The sequence below is a fragment of the Myiozetetes cayanensis genome, unplaced genomic scaffold (genome assembly GCF_022539395.1).
Source record: "Myiozetetes cayanensis isolate MyiCay16 unplaced genomic scaffold, myiCay2020 scf9, whole genome shotgun sequence".
Classification (NCBI taxonomy): domain Eukaryota; kingdom Metazoa; phylum Chordata; class Aves; order Passeriformes; family Tyrannidae; genus Myiozetetes; species Myiozetetes cayanensis.
This window is the reverse complement of record NW_026088185.1, coordinates 22,635,592-22,662,474: the sequence shown is the minus strand read 5'-3', so window position 1 is coordinate 22,662,474 and position 26,883 is coordinate 22,635,592. Positions and strand designations below refer to the sequence as shown.

General features: G+C 53.1%; 3 protein-coding genes across 4 annotated transcripts; 1 reads left to right on the top strand and 2 right to left on the bottom strand.

The window, feature by feature from the left end:
* Nucleotides 1–609: 609 nt before the first annotated feature.
* Nucleotides 610–5,365, bottom strand: SLC23A3 (solute carrier family 23 member 3). Its single transcript, XM_050339900.1, has 12 exons — nt 5,041–5,365; nt 4,627–4,787; nt 4,028–4,122; nt 3,619–3,692; nt 3,125–3,306; nt 2,852–2,975; nt 2,408–2,555; nt 2,074–2,327; nt 1,779–1,884; nt 1,531–1,698; nt 1,233–1,328; nt 610–1,053 (listed from the first exon to the last, which is right to left on the bottom strand). Exons 1-12 carry the CDS (start codon nt 5,146–5,148, stop codon nt 719–721), a joined length of 1,851 nt encoding a protein of 616 aa, XP_050195857.1. The 5' UTR covers nt 5,149–5,365; the 3' UTR covers nt 610–718.
* A 741-nt stretch (nt 5,366–6,106) lies between these two features.
* CNPPD1 (cyclin Pas1/PHO80 domain containing 1) lies at nt 6,107–12,660 on the bottom strand. Of its 2 annotated transcripts, none has more exons than XM_050340280.1 (8): nt 12,404–12,660; nt 12,088–12,190; nt 9,615–9,675; nt 8,887–9,007; nt 8,668–8,796; nt 8,430–8,491; nt 8,085–8,202; nt 6,107–7,574 (listed from the first exon to the last, which is right to left on the bottom strand). In XM_050340280.1, exons 1-8 carry the CDS (start codon nt 12,470–12,472, stop codon nt 6,942–6,944), a joined length of 1,296 nt encoding a protein of 431 aa, XP_050196237.1. In that variant the 5' UTR covers nt 12,473–12,660; the 3' UTR covers nt 6,107–6,941. The 2 variants fall into 2 exon arrangements, with proteins under 2 accessions (XP_050196237.1, XP_050196236.1); XM_050340279.1 differs by having other exon boundaries at nt 9,594–9,675; nt 12,404–12,657.
* A 133-nt stretch (nt 12,661–12,793) lies between these two features.
* RETREG2 (reticulophagy regulator family member 2) lies at nt 12,794–26,857 on the top strand. Its single transcript, XM_050339904.1, has 9 exons — nt 12,794–13,080; nt 15,275–15,381; nt 20,087–20,117; nt 20,860–20,995; nt 22,316–22,400; nt 23,112–23,249; nt 23,569–23,663; nt 24,536–24,671; nt 25,399–26,857. Exons 1-9 carry the CDS (start codon nt 12,869–12,871, stop codon nt 26,127–26,129), a joined length of 1,671 nt encoding a protein of 556 aa, XP_050195861.1. The 5' UTR covers nt 12,794–12,868; the 3' UTR covers nt 26,130–26,857.
* Nucleotides 26,858–26,883: the final 26 nt, after the last annotated feature.

Below are 26,883 nucleotides of genomic sequence, written 5' to 3'. Positions count from 1 at the left end.
GCTGGAGCAGTGAGCAGGGCTGGTGCAGACTCTGCTGCAGATGGCAGTGGGAAGCAACCCAGGCACTCAGCTTAACCCCTGAGGTCAAAGGAGATGTTTTGTTCTCCAGGGAAATCTGCTGTTGGGTGGTTTAGTCACAAGACCAGCACCTAGGGGGCAGTTACTTGATGAGCACTGCTGGCACCATCCTACTGTAGGTGAAAGGGCCCTCATTGTTTTGAGCTGAATTGAGGTATGATTCTGAGCTGAGTCGCACCCCCAACCTGGGGCATCCTGGAGTGCCACAGCATTAATATACACCTGGTGCTATGGGCATCAAGGAGCCATGGGCACAACTAGAGCACAACAGGGAGGAGGTGGAGAGCCAGCCCTTCCTCAGCACAGTGCCAGCAGGTGAGCAAGCCTAGGGTGACAGTGCTTTTGGGGCTGGCCAAAGCACTGAGCGCTGGCCTAGTCATGTCCACAGGGTGATGGTGGATTTTAGAGGCACCCACATCCCAGGCAAATCATGTCTGGAAAGCAAACCCCTGGAAAGGATAAAGTTGGTTGAAGGTTTTTATATCTTGCTCCCAGGCAGGGAAATCAGGTTTGTGCTGGGAGAGTGGAATCTCAGGTCCCTCCAGTCCACATGGGCTTCAGAAATGAGAAGCAAAGTGGCTCACAAGCTGCCTTGGGGACACAGCCCTTGTTTCATACAAGACATCCCCACACCACAGGGTCAGGCCACAGTGTGCCATGGGGGCACCTCTGTCTGGCTTGGCCTCATTGCTGGCTGCAGCTCCCCAGAGCTGGGTTTGGGGAGCAGGTGGGTCCCTTCCCCTGGAGCAGAAGTCCCCTCCTCAGTGGCACAGCTGCCCTCCTCCTCTTCCTCACTCCTCGGGCAGAGGAAGCAGCAGGGGAAGGCTTTGCAGGAGGATGGCAACAGCTTCCTCAGCCCAGTGGGGAGCCCATATGCTTGGCTGACTTCTCCCCTCTCTCCATGGGGATGACGATCACCTGCCCCGGCTTTCCAAGGTGCCAGATCAGAGAGCAGTCCTCGTTCCTCCAGGGTTCCTGGGAGGTAGGCAGTGAGATGTGAGCCCCTTTCTCCAGGTGCATCCTCCCAGGCCACACCAGCCTTGGGACCCTAGCAGGACTGCCTGGAGGCAGAGCTGGTGGTTTGGGAACAGTCCCACGGACAGATCCAGCCCTCAATGCAGGAACTATGCAGAGTACCTAGAACAACCCCTCACCTGAAACTGTGTTCTCCAGAAAAAATGACAAGAAGCCGGTTAAGAAGACAGGCACCATGAGCAAGGAGAGGAAGAGGAGGTCCAGTGGCACCCAGCCTGCAGGGATGGTGCCAGAATCAGACTGGAGGTCACAGCCCAGCTGGGGGAAAGGGGCTGGAGCAGCCATGGCAGACCCAGGGACTGAAGAGGGAGCTGCTTGATACCATGAGCTGACCCAGCCTCTCAGGACACCAGAGATGTGTGGTCACCATGCCATGGGACCCAAGGCTTTGCCTTGCCTGCGGAATGTCCCTTCTACCTGTGGCCAGGTGAGTCAGAGCTGCGCTGAACCACCGCGGCACCAGCAGCGCCATGAACATGGCAAAGCCGACAATGAAGATGTTCCTCCCTGAGTCGATGTCTGCGTACTGGAAGTAGGAGATCCCCGTGCCCACCGCCACAGCGTAGGTGACACAGAGCACCCCTCCTGCAAGGGGCAGGAGTCAGGCAGCATCAGGCAGGCTGCAGGTGCCGCAGTAAAGGGGCAGGGCAGGGCAGGGTACCCACCGTGAACAGCCAGCGGAATGCGCGTGAGGAGCCCTGCCAGCCTCGGGGACATGCCCAGCACCACGCATGCCAGCGCACTTACTTGCACCGGGAGGCGAGAGCCAGCCTGGCAGAAAGAAGAATGTGAGAGAGGATGGGTCACACCACCCCCTACTCTGTCCCCGCCCCCATTCTGCCATACGTACCTGCCTTTCCCAGTGCTGGCTCAGTGACAGCCTGGGCGTTACGGGTCCCCCACACCTGCTCCATTGCCTCCCCATCCCTTGCCAACCTTTTTCCCCCTACCCTGGCATACCTGAGTGAGGCCAGTGGCGCAGGTGTTGGCAATGCTGGAGGCCGTGCCCCCCGGGGTGCCTAGCAGTCCTGCCAGGAGGCTTCCCAACCCTTCCATGCAAAGCCCCCGGTTGCAGGCATGAGGGGGCAGCGGGGGGGCTCGCAGCAGCCTCCCACACAGCACGTAGCAGCCCATTGAGTTCATGCTGCCGCCGATAGCCATGGCAACGCCCACTGCCAGTGCCTGGGGGGTGAGCAGTGGCCACCCCCACTCACCTGCAGCAGAGGGAAAAGGGATGGGGGATAGAGGCCTCAGCCAAAGGTGAATGGCTGCACTCAACCCTGCTGCCCCCCACCTGCATAGGGAATGCGGACCCAAGGGGCATTTAAGGTGCTGTTGGCCCAGGACAGCTGTGCCATGGGCAGGTCCAGTGATTCCCAGGGGATGTGGAAGCAGCCAAGGATGGCACAGACAATGCATACAGCAGCAAAAGGGAGCAGTATCTGCAAGGCAAAAGGAGACCCTTAGGACCCTCCTCCCCTACTTGCCCTGGCCAGTGCCCCGTCTACTGTGCTCCAGACAGCAGGTCCTTGTCCTATCACCTCTTCCATGGAGCCATGCCACATGCCCCCTTACCCCTCCAGGGAGCATCCCAGGCTCTGCAGCTCCAACACCCTAGGTCCCCAGCACTTCCCCAGAGCTGCACCAGAACTTCTCACCCCTGCCTCTGCTCCAAGTTTCACCTAATCCCACACCAAAGAGCAAGGCTTGAGGAGAAGCCTGGTCACAGACACGGTACCGAGAACGTGCGCAGGGTGGGAACTGATGGCTCTGTGGAGCCCTCCCGAGTGTGGGGCCAGGCGCAGAAGGGCAGGCGGCAGGACCGCAGGTGCTGGGAGAAGGTGACAGCAAGGAACATGAGCCTAGGAGAGGGAGCATAGGTCACCACACAGCATCACAGTGGCGGGGCCCCAAATATGTGCTGTGCACCATGGGGGTGCCCCACCCCTATCCCAGTGGTGAAGGAAAGCCCCAGGAGCCGCACACCAGTATGGTCCCCAGGCTCACATACAGCAGCGCTACACCCCAGTTAGTGGAGCAGAAGAAAGCAGCTTCCTTGTATGTGGACAGCCCGATGATGGAGAGGCTGGGAGCCAGGACCATGGGCCCACAGTGCCGAGCTGCCCATCCGCACATGCCAGACACTCCCAGTACCACTTGAATCAGCCCAGAGACCAGCACTGCTCCAGAGACCTGCAAGAGGAAAGGATGGGGCCTATGGGGCAGGATACAAGGAGAGCAGTCCAATACCTTCCCTTGGCCACACTCCCACTGCCCCAGTAGCATCACTTGTTCCACATGTTCCGCTCACCTCAAGCCCAGAGGAACTTATACACACACATGCATCAGGATCTCCATTGCCTTTGTGCATCCCCTTGTGTCCCCTCTATTCATGGTAACCCCCAAGAGGGATGGAAAAAGAGACCGGGGGCGCAGGCACATGGGCGAAAACTGAGAAGCTGATGGAGCAGGATGGGGACCCCATCCCAGCACAGGAGCACCCACCTCTTGCAGTGAGGCAGCTCGGCTCCCTGTGACAGTGCAATGTGGTGCAGGGCATGTGCTGGCCATGGTTGTACCTGGAAGGGAATTTTGGAAGGATGAGATGCATGTGGATGCTTGGTTCCTGAAGCCGTGTCCAAGAGCACACAGCATAGAAGCTGCTGGCTAGAGAAGGACCAGTGTGCCAGTATCCCGGTCCCCATAAGCCCTGATGTTTGGGAGGTGACCAGATGCATTGCAGGTGCACTCAGGGTGAGTAGAATGCTGTGTACCATCACCAGAGGGGCCAGCAGGCAGGATCCCTTACTATTGCTCATCCCTACCCCATGTACCAGGCACCTCATCATTGCCATTCCCCTGGCACCAGCACGGGCTGAGCCCCAAGAGACACAGGCTCCAGGGCTGTGCTCACCATTCTTGTCTGTGCTGGCACCGGGGGACAGGTGGGAGCTCAGCACCATGGCAGGGACCAGGTACTCAAAGGATGGGATTTGAACCAGCGGCAACCTGAAGAAAGGGACAGCAAAGGCACATTAGGGAGAAAGGAGGGGAGAGGGCTGCTCCAAAAGCCTAGGCTGCTGGAGGAGCAGGTGTGGGAAGGGAACCAAATAGAAACTTCAAAGCGGCAGAAGGCCATCACATAGTCCACATGTCCTAGTACATCCCAAGTGCCAGCACATGGGATGTGCGCAGAGGTCAGAGGCTTTGCCAAATCCCATACCCAGCCCCTATGTGAGCAGCACAGGCACTGGATGGTCTAGAGGAGCTGTGTATGATGCTGGATCAAGGCAGAGAGGAGCTAGAGGGAAAGCAGAATGGTTTTTCTAGAGGGATGTGTGAGAGGGAGGGGACAGCTGTGCAGAGATGCAGAGCAAGAGGTTTTCCTTGTGCCCCTTTCCACCTCCAGCAAAGCCTGTTTTACCATAGCCTAGGAGAGGGCAAAGACCTGCTCTGCCATGGCATCACCCACCTCCTGGTGACAGCTGCACCCCCTTCATTCCCCTTGCTCACCGGCTCCCCAGGGTGGTCTGCAGCATTGTGGAGATGCCACAGGCAAAGAGGCTGCATGCCAGCAGCTCGCCGGTGGCCTGGCCATGAAGCAGCTCCTTGGGCAGGGTAGGCAGTAGGAGGAGGTGGAAGATGCAGAGCAAGGAGGCCTGCACGGCCAGGTGCTGTGCAGGGAAGAGATGGAGCAGTCACAATTCCCCTGCAGCACCCAAAGCTGCAGCTCCACATGCACAGCCCTCCTGAGTGGGTGGATGCCCACTGACACCCCCTGGGCAGCACTCACCACTACCCACTCTCTTCCCAGCACCCACTGGCCAGAGCCCCACACACTCATTTTCTGGAAGGTTGCAGCCCCTGCCCTGCCACTTGAGGGGATCCCATCCCATTTCTGGCTGCTCACCACAGTCCCCCCCTCACCTGAAGGGCTAAGCAACAGGTCAGCATCCAAGAGCACATCTTTGGAGAGCAGCAGGAGGTGAGCATGGGGCTCCCAGCTCCAGGCACTCTGCCATGGCCCCCATTCATGCTGTTGTCTTCCCGCACTGCTCCCAGCTTGCGTTGCAAAGAGAGTGGGTGGGGATCCCATCCCCCTCAGGGCTCCTCACAAGTTCTCCACTGCTGAACTTCCACCTTCTGCAGGAGCTGCCCCAGGGTTAGTCATTAACTCGAGTTGGTGAGTAACTTGCCCTTGTGGCCAGGAATGCAAGTGTCACCCTGGGTTGTCACCACAAGGCCCAAGTGACAGCCAACCACAGCCAGGACACGAGACACTACTGCAGTGCCAACTGCCCACGGCCTGGATCCCACCCTGGCCTCTTGTGATACACAGGGCAGGGGCTGGGTGGGCCACAGCACAGACACCTCTTCCTCCGTGTGCTTGGAGCATCCCCACCAGCATCCTCCTCCAGTCCCACTGTGCACTGCCCATACTTGTTCCTCCTCAGCACAGCAGCCACTGCCCTCCTGGTCCAGCCTGGTCTCTGATGGGGATCTGTCACATTACTCATTCTCCTGGGAGAGCACTGAATCCTACCACTGGACAAGGATGCCAGAGACAATAGCTGCCTGCTTGGTTGGAAAGGATCCCAAGGACACACAGGTAGGGGATGCTCATCTTTTTGTCACGGGGCAGAGGTGGACGTGCCAGGGACCTGGTTGAGCCCTTGTTGCTCAGGGCTCACTCATTAATAGGTAAGACTTTGGAGACCACACATTCCCTTCATTCCCAAGAATGGGGAACCTCCCCTCTCCCCCTAACCCTGCCTTCCACAGGCACCAGAAGTGGTATTTCTCCCATCACCAGAGAGCCTGGTTCCTCTTGAACCCCGCAGGACAGGCTCCACAGTGCTCCTGAGCTCATCAGCAGCACCCAGGATCTGCCTTATACAGCCGCTCCGGGAGCAGGCATAGCTGCATGGATGGGGCTCTGCTCTGGGGCAGGCATGCTGCCAGCACAGAGCAGCTCAGCAGGACAAGGCAGGCACACAGCAAGAATTACTTTTATTGGAAGAGATTTGCATCTACAAAAGAGTGAAAAACAGGTGTAAAATCCACAGTAAAAAGAAGGGGCATGATGAGCTGGACTGGTCAGCAAGACAAGGTGCCTTCTCCCCGCTCTGAGAGCAGTCAGGCACTGTTTGCTCACAGACACAGACAGCTGGGGTCTGGGATGGGGTCACAGAGCACCCCACATTCAAAACACCCAACACAGGCAGGATAAGGAAGCTCAGCCATAACCACACCTCACCCCACCAAGCCCAGAGGGGCACAACCTTTCCCTGTGGCACAGCCGTATCGGGGTCCCTCCTTGGTGTCACCCTTGCACCTCAAGAAGTGGCTTAACAGCCCCTAAGTGTAATTACTGCTATAACTAGTCAGCTCGCTCCCCCCTCCTTCAACCTTCTCTCTGACTGGGGTCACTGCCTCAGCCTCTCTATCCTGCACACACATCCCCAGCATCCTACATCCCACACACCACCTCTGTCCAATACTGCCCATGGGCCACCCACTCACTACAGGAAGAGGTACAACACCCCATTTGCACTGGCATCCCAGCCCACAGGCAACCCATTTCTATCCTTCAGGTAGTAGGTTCCCACCCCAGCACCCTGCAAGCCAGCTCTGCCCCAGTCTGTCCCAGCAGCCCCCAAAGTGAAGGATACCCCTGCCCTGGGTGAGGGGGACACAAATGCTGGTTTGGAAGTAATGCAGGGGCCTCCAGCCCCATGCAGCCCCAGGGATCAGGTTTTCCAGAAGTGCAAGGAAGTGAGTTGTGCCACACTACAAGGGAAGGGGGAAGGGGTTGCTGCCCTGTACTCCTAGCTGGGAAAAATGAAGCTCTTGATTCTATTGAGATCCATAGCAGTGTGCAAGAAGCACTGCTTCAGTCCCAGGGGATCCAGCCAGTCCTCACGGTTGGGGGTTGCATCCCACGTGGGGCCTGCATCGGCTGAGCAGGCATGGCAGTGGAGCGCCGGAGGAGCCGGGAGCACGGCAAGTCCAAAGGGGCCAGGCTGGCCTGGGGCTGCAGCAAGGGTGGTACGGTTGGATCTCTCACAGGAAGTGGGTATTTTCCGGAAAGGACTTTGTGGAAGCCTCCTATGTTGGGCTAGATCAGGTGCCTTCGGGTAGGACAGAGCAGTCATCACACTGCTCCACAGGTAGAGTGCAGTTGCTGTGACACTCCCACGACGTGGTTCCTCAGTTGTCTCATTCTCCCCCAGGCAATGGGTGCTGCTGGCTGAGGAGACATCAGGCAGCTTGGGCTGGGACTGGCCAGGGGCTGGGGCTGGCTGGGCATTCAGCCGGCACCTCCCCTCCTCGGGGAACAGCACAGGCTGGGGGGCTGCAGGGCTGACGCTCCTCATGCACATGGACCGGTGCACCACAGTGACAGAGGCGAAGAGGGCAGCAAAGCCAGTCAGGTACACCACGCCCAGGAGACAGGCCAGCTGTGGAGAAGCCAACTGTTAGTCCAGACTCCCCAGCATGGACCCCCAGCAGGACCCCCCAGCCAGCCATGACCCATCACAGTCACGATCAATCCAGCAGCCATGATGGCAAAGGCATCACCAGCTCCAGGGCTGGATGCCAGGGAGCAGGCAGCCATGCTGCTAAGAGCAGGTGACACAAAGCCTGCCCAAAGCAGGGCCTAAGTACCACAAACCAAAATGCCCCAGCTAAAAGCTACCAGTTCCTATTCAAAATCCCAACCAGCACTCAGTTCCCTCCATGCCACCACCCTGTCTTTGCACCATGACTTGTGGGGCTACAGTCCAGTACAGGGCACACTACCCAGCACCAGGCTGCAGTGCCTCAGGCAGTGCAGCAGCAAATCAGCATCTTCTGACAGCTTCCCTTTTCAACAGCTGCTGTTTCCAGCAGAAAAGAGGATCCCCCTCCAAATCCACAGCCTGATGGGTCCCATGTTCTTGCAAGTAGCTGCTCTCCTGTGCCCTTACCTTCACCACTTGCTGGTAGAACTGGCCCAGCACATGCTGCCACACAGACTGTTCCATGAGGACACACAGATCTGTGTAGGTGAACCAGCCACGCCACATACCCTGTTTTTCTGCCACACTGCAAGGAAAAAAAGGGAATGATGGATGTAGCATGGACCTTCCCCATTAAGGCAGCTTCAGCCCAGGCAGGCTTGGAGAAGACCCTGTTCAAGGGTCTGTAGAAGGAAGCTGCAGACCCTAGCAAAGGCTCATAGGTGTTCCAATCTCTTATTTCACTGCAGCAGGGCTATCTCCAAGCAGAGGCTGCAACATGGATGAAGGGATCACCCCACCCCAGACACCTACCGTCCTTCCAGCCAGCTCAGCACTTCAAACAGCTCCCGAGGATCTGTGTAGAGACTCCAGTCCTGTGGAGACAGCAGTGAAAGGTCAGTGCAGTCAGGAGAGGCCACCCAACACCTGGACACACCTTTCTCTATTCCTTCCTGGGAGCTTGTGGGGGAAAAACAGAAATCCAGACTCCCCTCAATGCCTCTTTTCCCCCCCCTCTGTGAAAGTCAGCAGCAGTGATGGCTCCACTTACAATAGCGCTCAGGAAGTTCATCTCCAGTGTGTTCATGGTCTGGACGTCCACCTTCCCTGCTGCTCCCCACTCGTCGTTAAACACCTCCTCCTCCTCACCCTCATCGTACAGGTACTTACTAGCAACCATCTAAATGCAGCACAAAGGACAGGATCTCAGCATCCACTGCACTTCTCCAGGCTTCCCTGCAACCCAGTTATCCCCCAGCCCACCACTCACCATGGAGATCAGGAAGAGGTCAGAAGATGAGATCTGCTGGAGGTATTCAGGGTTCCGGTGCCGGAGTCTTTCAATGTAAACCAGAGCCAACATCATGGAGCAGGGAGAGATGCAAGCTTCCCTGTGGCACAGGCAAGAACCAACACGAAGGTTGTCCATGTGCTGAAGACACCCCAGCCACCAAGGCAAACTTGGCTGCTCCCTCCCCATTTAGGCAGTGGGAGGCTTAGTAAATCCCTAGATAGGTCACAGCCTCGTCAGCTCTGTGCCAGATGTCCTGAGTTGCAGCAAGAGAAAGTGCAGGAAATGCAAGGTGGAGAGCAGAAAGTCCTGGCTTCTGTTCCCAGGCACAGCCAGTTCCAAATTGAGCAACCTTGCCTATGGCCAGGCATGCTATGAAGGCTCAGCTGCAAGGGTAGACACTGGGTTCAAACCTGGTTACACAGTGAGCTTCAGATCCAGCCAGTACAGAATCACAGTAACAAGAGCACTCCTGCACCCTAGAGAGCAGGACAAACCTGAAGCAGGTCTGTGTTAGGAAGCCACTGTGCCTGCTGTCCTCGACACCTGCCCCCAGCTCCTTTTTGATACTAATCAGGCCTAAGCACAAAGCCTTAGTGTTAGCCCAGGGACAGAAGTAAATCACAGGTAAGATCAGAACTCCACATTATGACAGAGGACATGAAGGGACAGGTTTTGCTTCTTACCGAGATACATGTGACACGTACTTCTTCTGGAGTCTGCGGATAGGACTGGGAGCCACTTTCTGCAGCAACTCCACAGCAATATCTAGGACAGAAAAGCAGCAAAAGGGTTAGCCCCATGTGACACAGTCCACCCCCACCTTTCCCCTTCTCCATCCAGCCCATCAAGTCTTGGCATTTGCTCGGCTCCTCAAGTTTAAATTAAACTATGAAGGCAGGACAGGCCTTATCAGAGGTCAGGGACAAGTGAGGAACAAATATGCAGGACAGGCAGACCACAGCAGGAAGAGGATGGAAGTGACCAAGGCCCTGCGGCAGTGCCAGATCAGCAGGTCTGTGTCACGGGGAGTCACCAGCAGTCAGCTGCAGAGAGGCTAACACCCTCCCACTCACCCTGCAGGACTTCAGGCAGCCCTTCTGAAGGCTTTTTTGCACCTGATGTCACACTTCATCTTCCCAGTCCTTTGTTCCCCTCCAACCAGCAGCATTCTCCCCCTCCAGATCTCATCAGCACTGATCCAGCTTCCCCCGTGCCACAACCCTAGGGCTCCTGAAACCATGACGTACAAGGTATCCATTTGAGCAGGATCCCAAAGGCACTAACAGGGTACAAAAGCAGTGATACGGTGTAACTGCAGCTCATCTCAGCCTGCTTTTCCTGCGCTCAGGGATGTGTCTCAGTGTTCACCCACTCAGAGACTGACGTATACTGGCAGATGGCTTCAGCAGCTCCCATCTCACTTCCCTACAGGACAGAATCAGCTGGGAACATCCCAAGCAGCACTACAGTCTGGTGCTTGGCAAGAAGTGCTTTAGACAGGAAACTCCAGCTCCATTTTGCTGCTGAGTCCTCGTCCCACTGAGTCAAGAGCAGAGCTCATCCCTGCAGCCTTGCATTTTCAGCTCCCAGGGGAAGCATCACCACACAACCTCTTCTCTCCACACCCCTCTTTTCCATGTCTCTCCAGCAACTAAGAGAGCACCTGCAGTAACACAAGACTTATTTGCCCAAACAGCAGCCACCAAACTCAGAAGCACCTTTAAGGGACCTCTCCAGAGTATTCAAGCCACACCACCAATATAACACACATCCAGGCAGACACAGCTCCAGCCACCTGTTGGTTGCTCCCAGCCTCCCTCACTGCTGCCGCCCTGCCTGGCCACCCTCGTGCTGCTGCAGAGGCAATGTCTGGAGCGATGGAAATGACAGGAGGTCCCTCTAGGCTCTGTCCCAATACGAAATCAAATTCTTCAGCCCACAAATCCAACCCACAACAGCATGCCCTGCCCTGTCCCCATCTCACAGCCATAGCATGCTGAGGGTGGTTACTGTTCCTCCTTTCCCAAAGGAACAAATTAACTTTTCAACTTCTTTCCTCAGCCAGTGACATACTGCCGCCTGCAACCATCCCCAATACCAAGGACTTTTTCCTGCTCCTCCTGCTCCTCTGAACTCTCCCAACAAGCCTATAACTTGTTTGAAGAGCAGTGTCATAAACTTCCCATATAGCAATGGCACAGCTGTACCCAGAAAGATGCCATAGGCCTATGCCCTGTTTTTTGGCAGTGGGTGGTGAAGGCACAGACACATTCTCTGTGCGCTGCTCTCACCCCCCATATGCTAGAGCTAAGGCATTTCCTGGGTGCAAGGCAGTCCTTAGAGTTAATAGCTCTCAACAGTCCTCTTCTATGACTGTGCCCTTTGAACTCTAAACACCAGTAGCATCCCATGGAACAGTCCCACCTCGCAGCCCAGTGTAATGCCAGCCCCGAGTCTCCCTCACACCGCTTGTGTCAGAACTCGTGACTCCCAGCAGCAGCCAGGCAGATCCTGCCTGGATCTGCCCAGCAATCTCCTCCTCACTACTAAGGCAGATCACACAGCCTCCCAGCAACTACAGACTGTTTCCCTAGCAAGCAGCTAATGCAAATACTGAGACAAACAAACCATGAAGGTCCTCTAGTAAACCACTGCTTACCCTTGCCCACTCCTCTCCGCCATCACCTGCACCATTTCCTCAGCCTCAACCCAGCCATGTCTTTCTGCTCCCCCAAACACTGCCGAATCAACAGGAAAAACCAAAAAGGATGTGATCCAGGCAAACACACCTCAGGAATTTGTCCCATTAGTGCTCAGAACTAGAAGTTCAAGAAATTTCCTGGTATTTTGCAGAGCACAAGGCATTGCCCAAGATAGCTCTCATCAGGGATAGGTTCACAACGCTCACTGCCAAGGAATCCACAAGCAACCTAAAGGACTTTGCACACCAGTGAGATGCCAAAACACAGCAGTGGGCCAGACAGGGCAATAAAACAGAGAAAAGGAGCCATGAGGCTCTGGCACTCTGCCCCGCTGTGCTGCACTGAGTGGGAAAGGTTGGGCAGGGGTGGGATTTGGCACTGGGAAGGAAGCAGGTGACCTGTTGGTCTCGGCCCCTTGGGCTACTTCCAACCCCCTTGACTCAGCATTCCCATCTGAGGACAATCATCAACCCACCTGCCACGGGGCTGGAGAGATTATCCAGGCTGCAGTCTTTATCCCAGCCATAGTAGAGCCGCTTCCGCACTCTCTCGCTCAGCTGTTGGTGCCTGGGCAGGAACTGAAGGCAGACGGCGGATGAGGAACGCCCAGAGCACTCCCCGTGCCGGGTTCTCTCTCCACCCCAACCCAGCTTGGGGTTACACGGGGCCCGACAGGGCCACGACCTCGGCCGGACCCCGGCCGTGCGACCACATGGGGCTCTCCGGGGGCGGGGGATATGGGGGGATCTCCCCGAGGCCTGCTGGGGCCAGGCTGGGCCGGGGGCACTCACCGTGAACTCCTGGAACCCGCTGAGGGAGAAGGCGCCCTCCTCGTCCAGCAGCAGCTCGTCCAGCTCCATCCTGCCCACTCGCGGGGCAGGAGCTGACAGGTCTCCTCGGGCGGTGCGGGGCCGGCTCTGGGGCCGTTCCGAGGGCGCAGGGCCGGTGTCCTCCGGGGGGCCGGTGCGCGCCGAGGCCGAGCGCGGTGTGGGGAGCGGGGCCCGCGTAGCCGCTCCCAGGCCGAGCAGCGCCGCCGGCCTCCCCCTTGCCCGCCCTTCCTGTTCCGGCGCGGGGGCGCGGCCGCGGCCGCCGCCCGCCCCTCCCGCCGCCGGGCGCACGCGCCGCCGGTGCCCCCCGGTCCCCCGCCCGCCCCGCTCCGTCCCCGGGCGCACGCGCGCGGCGGCAGCGGCCGCCGGTCCCCCAGGCGGTACCGCCCGCCCGGGCCGTGACAGCGGCACCTCCTCCCCCCCGCAGCCATGGCGAGCGGCCGCGCCGAGGAGGCGGCGGCGGCGGCGGCCGAGGAGGAGGAGGAGGAGGCGGCGGCGGCGGCAGCGGCGCGTCTGGCGGCGGCGCTGCGGCAGCGGCTGCGGGGCTGGGAGGCGGCGTTGGCGACGGCGCAGCGGCTGCTGGTGTGGGAGAGGCCGCTGCACAGCCTTGTCACCGCGGCCGCGCTCGGCGGGGCCCTATGGTGAGCTGGGGCCGGGGGTGGGGGACCGGGGCTGTTGGTGCCCGCGGCGTGCGGCGGTTTCGGGGCCCAGGGCGATGCCCCCCGGGTGCCTGCGGTTCGTGTTCCCGCAGCCCGCATCGCCGTGGGATGTGCACAGCCGGGAGTAGCCGCGATGTTTTCCTCTGACAGGCATAAACAGGCCCCTCCCTGAGGGGAGAAAGTGCCAGGAGGATTTGCTTTGCCCCGCGATAATAAAATGCAGATGGGCCCAACTGGAGCCTCGCCCAGGCACGTTTCTGGTTAATTTTTGCATCCATGCTTTTATCGGTTCACTTCACCGCACAACGGCGGTCAGCGAACCCCACAGCCTCCTGCAGCGGCAGCTGCCCTGAGGCATTTTATTTAAGCCCTTTTGCTCGTTAATCTTTCCCGGGAGGTGCTGGTTCTTCATTCCAAAGCCAAGGCCACTCGGTTTTGGCATGGGAATATTCTCCCTTCCCTGTTTTCCCTTCTCTGCCTCTCGGGCAGGTCAGCAAAGCGAGGAGCCGGGAGTGTGAGTGGCAGAGCCCAGCTGTGGATGGGAATGAAAAACATCCTGTTTGTTTGTATAAACAGTGAGTCAGTTTTACTGATGAAAATGCTCCCAGCCAGTGGCTTTCCCAGCAGAAAAGGTCAAAAGTGGCCAGGGAAAGGGTTAAATGTTGGTCGCAGATGAAATAGGAAGAGACAGATTCTGAAGTCAGAGGAGGGGAGACTATGTGACCAAATAACCTTTGAAGTTTCTCTGATGAGGCAACTTACATTCTGTTCCTTCATCCATACTGTTTATGGTAGCCAGGTGCTTAAACAGTTTTGGAGTGCTCTACCAGCTGGAAGGGTCTCAGAGCAAAGCTTTGAAGTGAGGAGGAGGGCGAGAAGCACAGATGAGATGTCAGGGGTGATAGACAATACTGGCCCAGGGACTGTGCTCGAAAAGGTTGAAAAGAGCAAAGAGTGCACAGAATATGGGACGGCAGAGAGAGATTTAAATATCACAGAGGAGGAGGAGGAGGAATCATTTATGGTCCCATGGAGGATTCAGCCAGCATCCTTCAACTGCAATCCACAAATGAAATAGAATAGGAGGAAATTCTTTCGGAGTTGTCATGAAGCTACAGAATTGTTGTCCTATGAGAAGGGATACAAATGTTGTTTAGGTCATTAGAGGTCCTGTAAGTCCACGGAAAGTGCGGCTTCTGTTCTGTGCTGCCCAGTAAGGCAGATCTTACTTCCAGGTCCTCTGCCTCTGGCTTGGTGGAAAGCACAACCCTTCCCTGCTCTGCATATCGAGATGCTCCCTGACTCGAGTTATTGTTTGGTGCATTTGAGATTAGGTGTTGGCAAACATTCACTAAAGAGGAGAAAGGTAAAATAGCAGACGCATCTCTTTCTTTCCGTAAAGGAATGTTCATTAAAGGGGTGAAGGTGAACACATTTCCCTGGCATTTGTTTCTGGAGGGACTTAAAAACAGGTCCTCTGAGCTGGAGGAAAGGGTGAATGCAGACAGATGCTGCTGGCCACCCTGGGACCTTTGCTGCTGAATCTCTGTGGAGTGGGGAGATAAACTCTTTGATGGTGGCATTGCACAACCGTGTGCGAGTAGTATTGTGTGAGCTCGCAAGTGGCTCAAGCTAGTGTGTGCATGAGGGACATGAAAGGTTTTATGATAAAGTCAAGTGAGCAACTAAACCATTTAAGTGCTAGCTAGGCTCTGGTGAAATGGTGATAAGAGAATGGGCATCTAGAATGGCAAGATGCATTACCTGCGTGTATTGCTGGATCTTGTGATGACAAACGTAAGTTTTCAGTGAACAGGCTGAGTCGCAACCAGTTTTCTGCTACAGCAATCTGTATTTATGTTATCTAGAGCCTTCACCTTGAGGCTTTGGAGGGACTTGTACAAGGGAGCATTAGCCTTGTTTCACAATCAAGGGAGGAACTCAGAAGCAAGGGAGAAGAACGTTGGGAGATGGCAGGGAGTTAGTTGTCAGTTGGTGGGCCAAAGGCACCATTTGAGAATGTGCTGCAGTGAGGATGGGTGTCTACAGAGTACAGTGCTTGCTACAGTGGCCCATAACAGTTGGATATTTGTGCTCTGAGCTGTATCTGTTTGCTTATCAAGAGCAGTCATTTGCTGCCTTTTTCCTGCCTAACAATTCCTTTTTTGATTTCTAGGTTGTTTTCCTCCACTTCCCTGAGACCCCTCTTTCTCCTCAGCATGTCACTTCTTGGCATCCTCTTGTTGGAGAAGTGGAAGCCCAGGTTCCTGTTTGATTTCTCAGGTATGTGATGTAGCACTGTACCTAGTGACACAGTTCTAGTGTTACCAGCTGCTGGGCTATTGCTGCAGCTGGCCCTTCCCTGGCTCTTTCATAGGTCACTGTTCCTACTGTAACTGCAGGCCCAGGTGCTGGTTCTGCCTCTTACCTATTTGTGTCAGAGTATCAGGATGTATCCTAATACTCCAGGCATGGGTAGAATTGCTCCCATGTGCTGAAAAGTTCTGCGAGTGTTTCATTTTGAGAGTGACTAAAGGGCCCAGCTAGCTTGCCAGGGAAGCTGGTGACAGGGATCATGTGGTGATTTCTGCTGTGTCTTTTCTCCTGCAAATGTCGTGGCCAAAAGATAATTTCAAGTCTGAGCATTTATGGCCCGCTGAGCTGAGGGAAGGAAAATGGGGGCTGTTGAAGTGTGTTGGTTTTGGTTAAGTTCAGTGTGGGCTTGTGCCCTGAAAGAGGCAGAACAGATGAGAGCCACTTGTTTTGGCAGGTAGCAGAGTGGATGATGAGATCTGGCAGCAGGGACAGTTAATGTATTGTACCTGTACTGAACAGCATCTGGTCCCCAGCTAATCAGTGAGTCCAATCACTTGTCTTATCTTTCCTGTTTATTGAAGGGTCTTTGCTGACATTAGCCACAAAAGCAGCAAGAGGAATAGCCTCATAATGATGACAGACATGGATTGGCTGCTGTCTGCTTTGAGTGCCTCCTTCATTGGAGTTTATTAAATGACTGGGCCCAGACCTGCCTACTGCATTTACCGCTGCTGTTCAAAGGCAGCTTGGGGCCCTCCATCCCTGCCCCCCCTACTCTAGGGAGGGTTTCTGAATGAAAGCCCCTCTATATGTGTGTTTGTAAGGTGCCCTTTATTTGACCTAAAAGACTACTAACTTAAAGGCTGCTTTCACAGAAGTCCTGATAAGATTAGATATGTTTCAGCTGTAGTCTTGAAACTGTTTGCTTTGTGTGGTTCAGGTAACTAGGCAGCTAAACTGCACTGGCCAATTTAATTTCCTGCTTATTTGCAATGGTTTTTTAAGGGAATAGTTTAAAGCCAACCCAAACCATTTCACTTGAAATGTGTCCAGAAATGCAAAATCCTGGTGTCCAGTACAGAATGGTGTCATTGAGGCAGGTGGGGGTGGAATCGCTCCAGCAAGTCCTGGGCCTGTAAAAGTGGTGTTATCATAGAAGAAATAGGAAATCCATACTGAAATCAACTTATATGGTGCAGGGCAGCGAGGAATAAAAAAGAAAACCAAACAAACCAGCACCACTGGGGGTTAGGCTTGTCCTGTTCATAGGCTCTGTGAGAAATCGGTGCACATCCTACTGCACGCTCCTCGGTGTTCTTCACACATTTCACTCCTTCCTGCTTTTCTGATGCTGACAGCAGAGAACAGGGACACCTCTCTGATGGGCCTGGTTAGGTCACAGCCCTGATTTTGACATGGTCCACTGGACCGTGTTTCCTCAGCCACAGGGAAGGAGTGGTGCTCTACATTCCTGAGGGGCCTCCCATTGAATTGGCACTCCTGAATACTTAGGGGCTCTTGTTTGGCTCTCACTTCCCGTTGAAACAGAACTGCAGCTTTGTGGCTTTCCTTCTCAGTGCTTCTTGTAATCCTTTCCTGGAGCTTTGGGAAGTGGGTCAGTACTATACCTTCAAGAGTCAGCACGTACGTACACAAACCTTGGCTTATGGCAGTTGTGTATGCCTTGGGTGACTGCTTATAAGATCACTTCTGAAGGAATGCTAAAACCTCAGTGTGTATTTTGCAGTTACTTACACACTGTCATCGGAGACACACTAACAGCATTGAAATGTGCAACTTTTTTAGGCCCTGTCAGAAGGGACTGCATATTTTCAGCTCCCATGCAGTCTCAATATCTACATGGAGTTCTACTTAAATATTGTTTAAGGACTTAGGAAGCACCTCCACTTTCTCCTGAAATGGGTATCAAGTAGGGATGTTTTCGGTAGTAGTGTTGTTTGACAACTTGGCCAGTGCAGGATAGTGCAGTGTGGGAGAGCTCCAGCAAAGGTTGCATTGCAATTGAATGCTAGTACTCCTTAAAAAGGGCCTCTGCTTTCTAGCTGAAGTTTACACGCAGATGAAGAATGCCTCTTGGAGAAGCATTAAAAAACCCGTAAGAGCCAAGGAATCCATCAGCAATAATTTGTCAGTACCAGCATGTAACCTAAACTCCTGCATGGCTGACTGATCTCCCAGAAGAGTCTGGTGTATGTCAAGTGTTTTGTATTAATCCACAATCCAGTATGAAATGCTAACAAAAAGATTTCAGCCAGTTATTGATGATCTGAGGCCATCCCTGGGTGTCCTGCTTGCCAGCTTAGTTGTACTGGTGCTAGACAGTATTGCAGCACAGGCTGGAGTTAAGCCTTAGCTAAGTGAACATGTCCTGTTGCAAATGCTCTAGGTTTGTGGTTGGGCTGTTCTTCTAACTGGTGTAAGATGGGATGACCAGCAGGCAGACTACTCTACTACAGGAAGCAACATGCTGTTGATCTTAAAGACAGCTTGTGTTTTGCCAGATAATTGAAATCACGTGAAGACCCGGCAGCCTGCTGAAATGTTCTGCAGCTTCCCAAAGTGTCTCTGAAACATTCAGGATCAACTGAGGAGAATTGTTTCACTCCCTCTGCTGGTGTATTTTGGATGGCTTGGATGACTGCAGCCAGTTGGAGAGGAGTGGGGTTCCTGTGCCATCCCACTTGCTGTGTTGCTGGCACATCTGTCCAGCAGAGATGGCAAGTGTCCCAGCATTTCATCTGGTGGCTGGTGTGACCCGTGTAGACAGCCCTCACAGCCTGGCCAGTGCCAGATGTAATGTATTTGGTGATTTAGTGCAGGTAATAGATGAGGCTTAGAGATAGAGCTGGATTTCTGTGTGCTGCGATTAAGCAGCTTTAGATTCCTGAGCACAATAACAAAACAGCAATGGCGGTCACAGGAGGGAAGCAGCTGCCCCGTAAGGGTGGAGCTGCATCTGTAATATTCACTTTGCACCCCAGGCTACCTCTGTGAGCTGCCCCAGCTGCAGTGCCAAACGCTCATGGGCAGAGGAGTGGATGGGCAGCCCAGTGTGTGAGCTGTTGACTCCTCTTGTCAGGCCTGATTACTGGAAATCTGGGTCATGCTCTCAAAGAATCGCCTCCTCCCCGGGCGGATGGCCTCCCGCTCCACTGCGTGAGCCGGCTGGTGCAGTGCCTGCAGCAGGAGGAGGAGTCTGCCATACTTGGCCCAATGTCCTGTGTCTTGGGAGAACAGTGGCAGGGCAGCTACAAGCATTTGCTCCCTTCTGTGCCTTGAGCTGGATGGAGTCTGAAGTCTGGCTGGGTGATGGCGGTGATGTTTGCTCACCTCTTCTGTGCCTTTCCCTAAGGGAGTCACTGCCACTTTTGGGCTTTGTGATGGGCTGATGACTCCAGGGAGGATTCAACTCCCTTTTTTTGCATGTTGCATTTTATTAGCCCATTTCTAATTATAAGCCTGGTCTCTGAACATAAACTCTCTTCCTTCATTTTAGATGTTTACATGGTGCCACGCATGTGGGGGATAGGGTCCCACTGACTTTTAGAATCCCTTGGACCAAATTGGCTGCTGGTCAGATATATGAAAGATGTATCTGTCCCTGACAGCTTAAGGACAGTGGGTGGGCCTGTAGAGGAGGGTAGACCTTGATAAGCCATCAAGCATGAACAGGGCCTTGTTAAACACAGGAAGCTTATAAAAGCTATGTTGATAGAAGAGCTTTGGTTGAGCTCTGTACATCTTGAGACACTAGTCAGCTAGCCAGGACACCCAAATTCATGAGCAACCAGGCTCATGAGTTCCAGTTGTCACAGAAATATTTTTTCCTCTCTATATTTAAAGCCAGAGCATAATTATATGTGACCTCTGCCATTGAGTCACCACTTGTCCCTTTAGTACGGCATGAACTCCATGAGTCCCTGTTTGATCATCACGGGGTTGAGTGCAGAGAGGAACAGGAGAGCCTTTCCCTTGCTCTTATCCAAACTGATGGACCCTAGGAGCGTAGTTTTATCTGTGCCTGGCACAAAGGGCTGTCAGGGGACATAAAAGAGCCCTAAAATTAGAAAATTATGCACAAGGCTGCTATTTGTTATGCAGTTCCATGGGAAAGGATGGAGACAACGGGGACATCTCTGGTATTTGTACACAACATCCTGCCAGGGACTGGGCTGGTCAGTGGGAAATGAAGCTCAGACCTCCTGGTGCCATGTTTAGCTCCAAGTTGGAAGCTGAAGCTTTCCCTAGCTCAGAAATTGTGCTGGCAGCCCCCTGTGAATGACAAGGGCTCACAGCTGCCGTGGGAATGGCACTGCCCAGATTTTTGGGACACTGGAGTAAGCAGCGGAGAGCCCAAGTGTTAGCACCAGGGTGCACCTCAGATATGAGTGTCGACGCAGGTTGCAGGGTAAGCTGGGGTGCCCAGAGCCCGGTGCTCTGGCTGCTCCAAGTCTCCAGGCATGCTTCACTGCGGCCTGTGCAGTTCAGACTCCACGCCAGTGATTCCTGCTTGCGTGAGAGCATGAAGAAGATCCCCAGGGTGCATCCATAGCTAAGGATGATACATCTCCAGCTCTGCTCTGTTCAACTGGTAAAAATGTCAGATTGTATTTTTCACTTGGCTGACTAATCTGCTGTGTTCTCTCTACAGCACAACCATCGGAGGAGCCAGGAGGGGAGAGGTAAGCTCAGTGATGTGCTCCTTGGTGAGAGGGGAGGAGAGTGGGGAAGCCTTAATTCAGTATGGTGATCTCACCTGTCCTTTTTTTTCTGTTGTTGATAAACTGCATGGCTCCTGCTGTGAAACATTGCTAGCGATTTCTCCTGCACTGGGAGCTGCTTATCAGCTCAGGAGCCACATTTTGAGACTGGGGAAACCTAGTGTTCTTTCAGTAGCAATAAAGCTCAAGTATTTCTGATGTTAGGAACTCTCAGGTTTCTTCCCTGAATCTCTCCTGAACTATTTTAAGAATCCTCCAGAGAGAAGGAAATCACAGAGACTGATTTTTGCAAGCCATATGTGCTCTCTGTGTGGCGTGGCTTGCGTCCTTGGTCATGGTTGTAGGTCTGAGCACCACACGGTAGCTTATCTTGTACTTGGTGCAAGAGGAGGCCATGTAACTAGTTCCACCTTCAGCACTTCTGTCTGTGTGGCTTTGAGTAAACCACTTTGCATCCTGGGCCTGTGGCATGGGAATTCTGTGGCATGATTGCTGCTGCTGCTTGGCTCAAGTGTCTCTTGACTCTTCCTGATTAAAGAAAAAAACTGTCTCCAAATTAAGCATCTTCCATAGTTTAGTTGAAGATGCAGTCAGTATTGTCAAGCCTTTGGTAGGGAACTCTGCTTCCCAGTGCAGCTCTTCCTCCCCTCCAGGAAAACAGACGATGTTCAAAGATTGTCTTCTTACTCTTGTCTGTCTCTAGTGAGGGGGTGACTTCAGGGGCACAACCTCACCTGCTCAGTGTCCCTGAGCTGTGCCACTGTCTGGCAGAGAGCTGGGTCACCTTCAGACTGTACCTGCAGGAACTGCTACAGTACAAGAGGCAAAATCCTGCCAAGGTAAGCTGGAGATACCTACTCTTCTGTGCAGGGGCTTTTCTTTCCATTACTAGTGGCTTAGGAGATGGAAGAATGTAAATTCAATATTTTTACAGTTGCTATCCCTGTTCAACATTTGCTGTTCATTCCTTTCAGACTCTGTGTCATGGGAAGTTTAAATAATGAGTAATTGACTCCCAGTACTTGTAAACTGAAGCTGAACTTAACCCCTCCTGAGAATGGCTTACTGTACTTAGTTTTATTTCTTAGTGTGCAAAGGAAGCTCTTAGATTGGGAGTGGAGAGAAAAAAAGGGAAGCCTACAGTCTCTGCCCCTTTTGCAAGCTGCATCCTTAAGCCAGTCTTACCTATTTTTCTAGCCAGGATTGTAGCTAGTCAAGTCCAAATGCAGCAGTGTTTCTGAGTGAATGGAAACTTGTCACTAAACGTGTTCTGATGGCTGTGACGTGTGTTGTTTGGAAAGGGTTTGTAGACAGGAGTTGGCTTAGTATGACAAAAAATAGGACCAACCAACCACTAGGATTGTGTCAGGCTTCCTGGGGTTCAGTGTGCCAAAAGGAATGGGTTTCTAACACTGCTTGTTACTCCTTTTCTGTTAAAATCCTGTCCCAACCACAGGGAGCAGAAGACCAAGACCCAAGATGCACATAAAGGATGAATTCATTGGGAACAAAGCCCATAGAGGGCCCTTAGCTTTTGCAGACCCTTTCCATTATGAATTAAACTCTTCATTGCTGGATTTAGTCCATATCTGAATCCATGCACTGGCTTGCAGAGTGTCTGTTCTCACTTCTCCCCCTCCTCAGGAGAATGCAAGACAAGTTGTTAGGACTACACCAGTATACTTCCACTTTTTCCACCTTCCACCAGGAGGAAGGTCCTGGTCTGGTGGGAGCGTGGGTTCTGCTAATGCTTCTGCCCGCTGGTTTGTGGCACAGCAGTGGCACAGCATCTGGTGACTCTGTAACAGGTTCCTGTCTGTTCCTCATGTACTCCAAAATGGCAATTTGCAATATCCAATTCTGTCCTCAAGGAACATAATTTAGTTCATAAAGAACTGTCCAATAAATTTTTGATATGTTTTACCGGGGTGTTGGGTTACCTTGGTCGTCCTGCGCTTGAACCTCTAATGCTTACAGCTTAACCCAACTGGAGCTGTCCAAGTTGTGACTGTCAGCACCTGAATGTACTCGGTGCAGAGCTGGCTGACTGACTGTTAGGAGCATCCCGTGTGTTGCACTAACTGGGTTTCCAGCTCTGGTTGTGTAGATGTATCTCTCTGCCTCTTGTCACTTCTCTTTGTTCCTCTCTCTTCCTTCAGTTCTGCATGAGTGTCTGTTCAGGCTGCCTGATTCTGGCTGTAGTTGGACACTATGTTCCAGGCATAATGATCTCCTACATCATTTGTGAGTATAAGCAGCTCTCTTGAAAGCCGAAACATGACCTAACTGTGCTGTTGATATGCTGGTAGAAGCAGATTTGTGGTTTTCTCAAGGGGATCTGTGCTAGATAGATGAATCAATACAGGGAGTGTGCTCTGGCAAGTCTCTCTAAGTGTGTGCATGCGTGCAGTACAACTGCAGAGGCAGGAGAGGGAGCCCTCTGCTCCCCAGGGCTGAGGCTGTGCTGCCGAGGCGCCAGGGAAGATACTCTCTGTATCGAGAGTGTTTAGTTAGTGAATCTGTGTGGTAAATAGACCTTTTTCACTGCATCATGAGTCCCTAATAACTGTTCTGGTGGTCTGCTGCGAGCACATCTACATATGAGCTCTATGCTTCTACCCTTATAGAAGTTTTGATCATACTTAGTTTTAATAACCTTATTTCAGGGCTTGTGTTGCATGTTGGGGCTGGGATGTAGTGGCTGAAGAAAAAGACTCACACTTCATCTTAACATAAATCTGTATTCTAACAGAGATCTGGCACTAGAGCCCGGTTAATCAAGCAGCTTTGGAATGAGTAAGAATAGCCATGGATGAGGATTTTTAGGCAGAGTCAGATGGGAAAGCAGATGCCATTCAATTGTGTTCCCCTTGATTCAGTCTTCCTCGGTGGCGCCACGGGGAGGATTGGGTTGTGCTTGGTCTGTCTCACACGCACTTCATCCTGTGTCCATAGTGCTCAGCATTCTGCTCTGGCCTCTGGTGGTCTACCATGAGCTGATCCAGAGGATGTACACACGTTTGGAGCCTGTCCTGATGAAACTGGACTACAGTATGAAGGCAGAGACGCTGCACCACAAGCATGAGAAGAAGAGTAAGGACTCACCTTCTCTCTGGCTTTTTTGGGTGCGGTAATCCCAGGGTGAAGCCCTAGCAAAGGGACAATAGGAGACCACATCTGTAGTGAAAAGCTCCAGAGGAGCAGAGGAAAGCAGGTGGAAACTTGAGGTTTATAGGGGGAGCAATTAGGTGCTCCCATGTGATCCTGAGAACAGCACACAAGAGCAACAGATTATGGTTGTCCCTGGGAACCCTGTACACTTTCACATGGTAGTAGAAGTAGTGGGAAAGTGATGTATAAAGGCAGAAAATTCCTTCAGTGTCATGTAAAGGCTTTCTTCTCTTTCTCATAGAGCGACAAACGAAGAGCGAGCCTGCAGTAGGTGATGAGCCAACAGCAGAGACAGAGAGTGAGAGTGAGGCAGAGCTGTCGGGCTTCTCCCCAGTGGTAAGAGCACAAAGAGCTGAGCAGAAACCAGTCCCTCCTGTCAGATCTGTAGCAGCTTGAGAGTCAGGCAGTGGTCTGAGTACAGCTGCATTGATAACAAACAGCAGAGCACTAAGTCTTTTCTTAGTGGAGAAGGGTATGTATTTGATGAAGGCCATTGTCTCCGATCTGGGTATTGAGAATACAGTGCTGGTGAGGACATGCCCCAGCCTCCTCCTGACCTCAGAATGACTTTGGTGGTTATACTTCATGCTCAGAGAACCTGAGTGTCTCTTGAAGAAATGAACTCCCTCTGGTGTAATATATGGGGCCTCTTCAACACTGAAAAAGGGAGATGAGCAGCACTAGTGTGTTTTACACTGTTCCCTACTCTCAGTCAGACTGTGTGTGACTTTTCTATATTTGCATTGCAGAAACAGACCAAGTGTCTTTCTTTACAGGAGCTTGGGGCATATAGCTGGGCTGTGAGGTGGGAAGCTTCAGTTTCTAAAGGAATGTGGATACTCGAACCACTAGTTCTTGTAGAAGGCTTCACTGGGCTCAGTGTGAATGCAAACGGGAAGGGGTGTTCTTTTTCTTGGTGATCCCAGGAAAGGAAGAAGGATCAAAGTCTTCTGAGGCTCCCACAGTCTGATTCCATCTTGTACTCCCTCTTTTGGGTTTTTGACTGAGAGCAGGCAAAGCTTCAGGCAGTGATTTGTTGCAGGAAAGCCAGTGAGCTGAGACCGCCCTTCCCTGTAGTGCAGTGAGCACTTTGCCCAGCATACTGTCCCTCCAGCAAAGACTTCTGCCTGGAAGCTCTGGAGGCACCTGTAGGCAGCACTGTTAGCCAGACACACATGAATTTGTCCCTCTGCCTTCATCCCATGCAGGTGGATGTGAAGAAAACTGCCCTGGCGCTGTCAATCACAGATTCAGAGCTCTCTGATGAGGAGGCTTCTATCCTGGAAAGTGGGGGCTTTTCTGTCTCAAGGGCTACCACCCCACAGCTGACAGATGTTTCTGAAGGTATGTGATGCCTTGCTGCCCCCCTTACTCTGGATGTTTTGTCTCAGAACAGTGAGCCTTATGAATGGGAGGACAGGGAGGGAACCCAGCTATTTGCATGGGAAAAGCATTGAAAGGAGGAAAGAAAAGCAGCACAGCATGCCGTGACTTCATGGCTGATCATAAACTGGTCCTGAGTGGACATCTGCCTCTAATTACTGCCCCACAAAGCAATGCTGTCTTGTGACACCACCAAGGGAGCAAAGGCACTCACAAAGTCCCACAGAAATAACTGTGTGGATAGTCACACACCTATATATGATGCTGGTGAAACAGGTCTGACACGTCACCCTGTCAGACTTCCTAGCTCAGAGGAGGACTGGTTAGTGGTGAGGAATGTGGAGATACCCACTCGGATGTGGTCACTTGGGTGTCTGAGGAGGAGCACGCAGGTGATGTAAGTGCCATTTCCCTGACCCTGAGGGTTTTCGTGGGGGGCTCTAGATGCAGAGAGCATGAGCTGGTGCAGGAAGTCCACTCTGAGCACAGAGCACATAGAACATGATGACAAAAGGGACGCTTCCGTGTGAGTCATGCCACTGAGAAAAGGGGATAACTACAGACCTCTTCCCGCTGTGCTCCAAGGATGGGGAAGATGCCCAAAAGTCAGCCATGGTGTGTCATCTGGGAGAAGGCAGGTGGGAGGTAGAGTTGAGAGAACCTGTGCCTTAATGCTGGTGCCTTTCAGACCTGGATCAACAGAGCCTGCACAGTGAGCCAGAGGAGTCATTTTCCAAGGACCTGGCAGAGTTTCCATCTGTGGAAGAATATCATTCCAGAGACCTGGGACCACAGAGTGATGAAGACGCATTTGGTGTGCCTCTGGGTCCTGAGCTTGCCCACGCTGCCTGTGAGCTGGACTCAGCAGAGAAAGAGGCCGCGGACTCTGACCTCTCCATCCTTCACCTCGCATCTCCTCTCCATTTTGTAAATACGCACTTCAATGGGAGTGGTCAAGCGGCAGGAGGCAGCGCAGAGCCAAAGACTGTCCCTGCCCCGGGCCTGGGCATCTGCATTAACACGCTGAGTGAGGAGATTGTCACCACTGCCATCACCACGGCAGTGCAGAACACCCTCTCTGCCCTGCTGCGGTCCTCAGAGGCCAGCGAGGGGCCCTCCCTCTCTGAGTTCCTCCCCACCGAGCCTGAAGAGAAACTGAGTTTCCAAGCACACCTGTCAGAGAGTGAAGTGGTGGAGACAGAGACAGAAGCTTCACCAGAGGATGAGGAGGAAGCAGATGACTTTGAGCTACTGGATCAGGGGGAGCTGGAGCAAATGGATGTAGAGCTAGGGCTCGGAGAGGAGCAGGGAGCACAGGAGTCTCCTGCCGCTCCATCTCCCTCCTCTGCTGTGCTTGCTGAGCTGCCAAAGCAAGGAGATGAGGAGGAGGCAGTGATGACTGCAGCATCTATGTCTTAGGTCTTCTTTGTGCACCCCCTTTTCCTCCATCATCACTGGAAAGAAGGAAAAACTCACACAGTGAACATGCAGCGGGTTTTTAAATGTTTGTGTTGACTGGGATGGAAATGCGTCAGTGTTAATGTGCTGTGTCTGGAATAATGAATCCTTTCCATCCTTCTAGAGCCCGGCCTTCACTGGCTGAGCAGGAGGCCCTGCAGCTGGGGAGGAGTCGGCTCCTAGAAGCCTTATGCCACAACTGAAACACCAACCCCAGCAAACGCTTCCTAGTAATGGTGCAGTATTTCGGTCTGTCTTCTGTTTGTCTTTCGTTTTGCACGCAGAGTACCGAGCTAGCTGTAGCTGCTGCTAATACCCACATCCCCAGTAGGACATATGCAATCTTATTTTATTGGGTTTTTAAATGGCTAAAAGTGTAAATAATTTTAACTTTCCTTGGTTTTGTTTGGGGGAGAGGGATGGGGTGCATAGTCAAACATGGCTCTCAGGGGCTAGTGGAGGGAAAGGGGTCTTTGGAACAGAGGGTAGCAGTAAGGGGACAAAAGCAGATGGATGCTATGCAGTGAAGAGTCCCCCTCCTGCAAACTATTCCATTTTTTGTGTCACTGCTGTAACAGGGTATTGGGTGATTTTTTTCCCTGTCCTGTTTGAGTTCTGCTACTGGGTGGCTGTGGAGTTGAGTTTTTTGCAATCAATGAAATTAACTCCTAGCCCTGTTCAGTACTTCAGTTTCTTGCTGTCGTGGCATCTCATG

Bases quoted from the DNA above. Each gene is read 5' to 3' on its own strand.
- SLC23A3 (XM_050339900.1), bottom strand. From the start codon at position 5,148: ATGAATGGGGGCCATGGCAGAGTGCCTGGAGCTGGGAGCCCCATGCTC. The intron at 2,328-2,407 runs GTGGGGGGCAGC...CCTCTGCTGCAG, and splicing joins GGTCCGCATTCCCTATGCAG to GTGAGTGGGGGTGGCCACTG. The intron at 1,699-1,778 runs GTGGGTACCCTG...TGCCCCTTGCAG, and splicing joins CATTCCGCTGGCTGTTCACG to GAGGGGTGCTCTGTGTCACC.
- CNPPD1 (XM_050340279.1), bottom strand. From the start codon at position 12,472: ATGGAGCTGGACGAGCTGCTGCTGGACGAGGAGGGCGCCTTCTCCCTC. The intron at 8,797-8,886 runs GTGAGTGGTGGG...TGCTGCATTTAG, and splicing joins ACCTCTTCCTGATCTCCATG to ATGGTTGCTAGTAAGTACCT. The intron at 8,492-8,667 runs GTAAGTGGAGCC...CTGTCTCCACAG, and splicing joins TGAACTTCCTGAGCGCTATT to GACTGGAGTCTCTACACAGA.
- RETREG2 (XM_050339904.1), top strand. From the start codon at position 12,869: ATGGCGAGCGGCCGCGCCGAGGAGGCGGCGGCGGCGGCGGCCGAGGAG. The intron at 20,996-22,315 runs GTAAGCTGGAGA...CTCTTCCTTCAG, and splicing joins AGAGGCAAAATCCTGCCAAG to TTCTGCATGAGTGTCTGTTC. The intron at 24,672-25,398 runs GTATGTGATGCC...GGTGCCTTTCAG, and splicing joins GCTGACAGATGTTTCTGAAG to ACCTGGATCAACAGAGCCTG.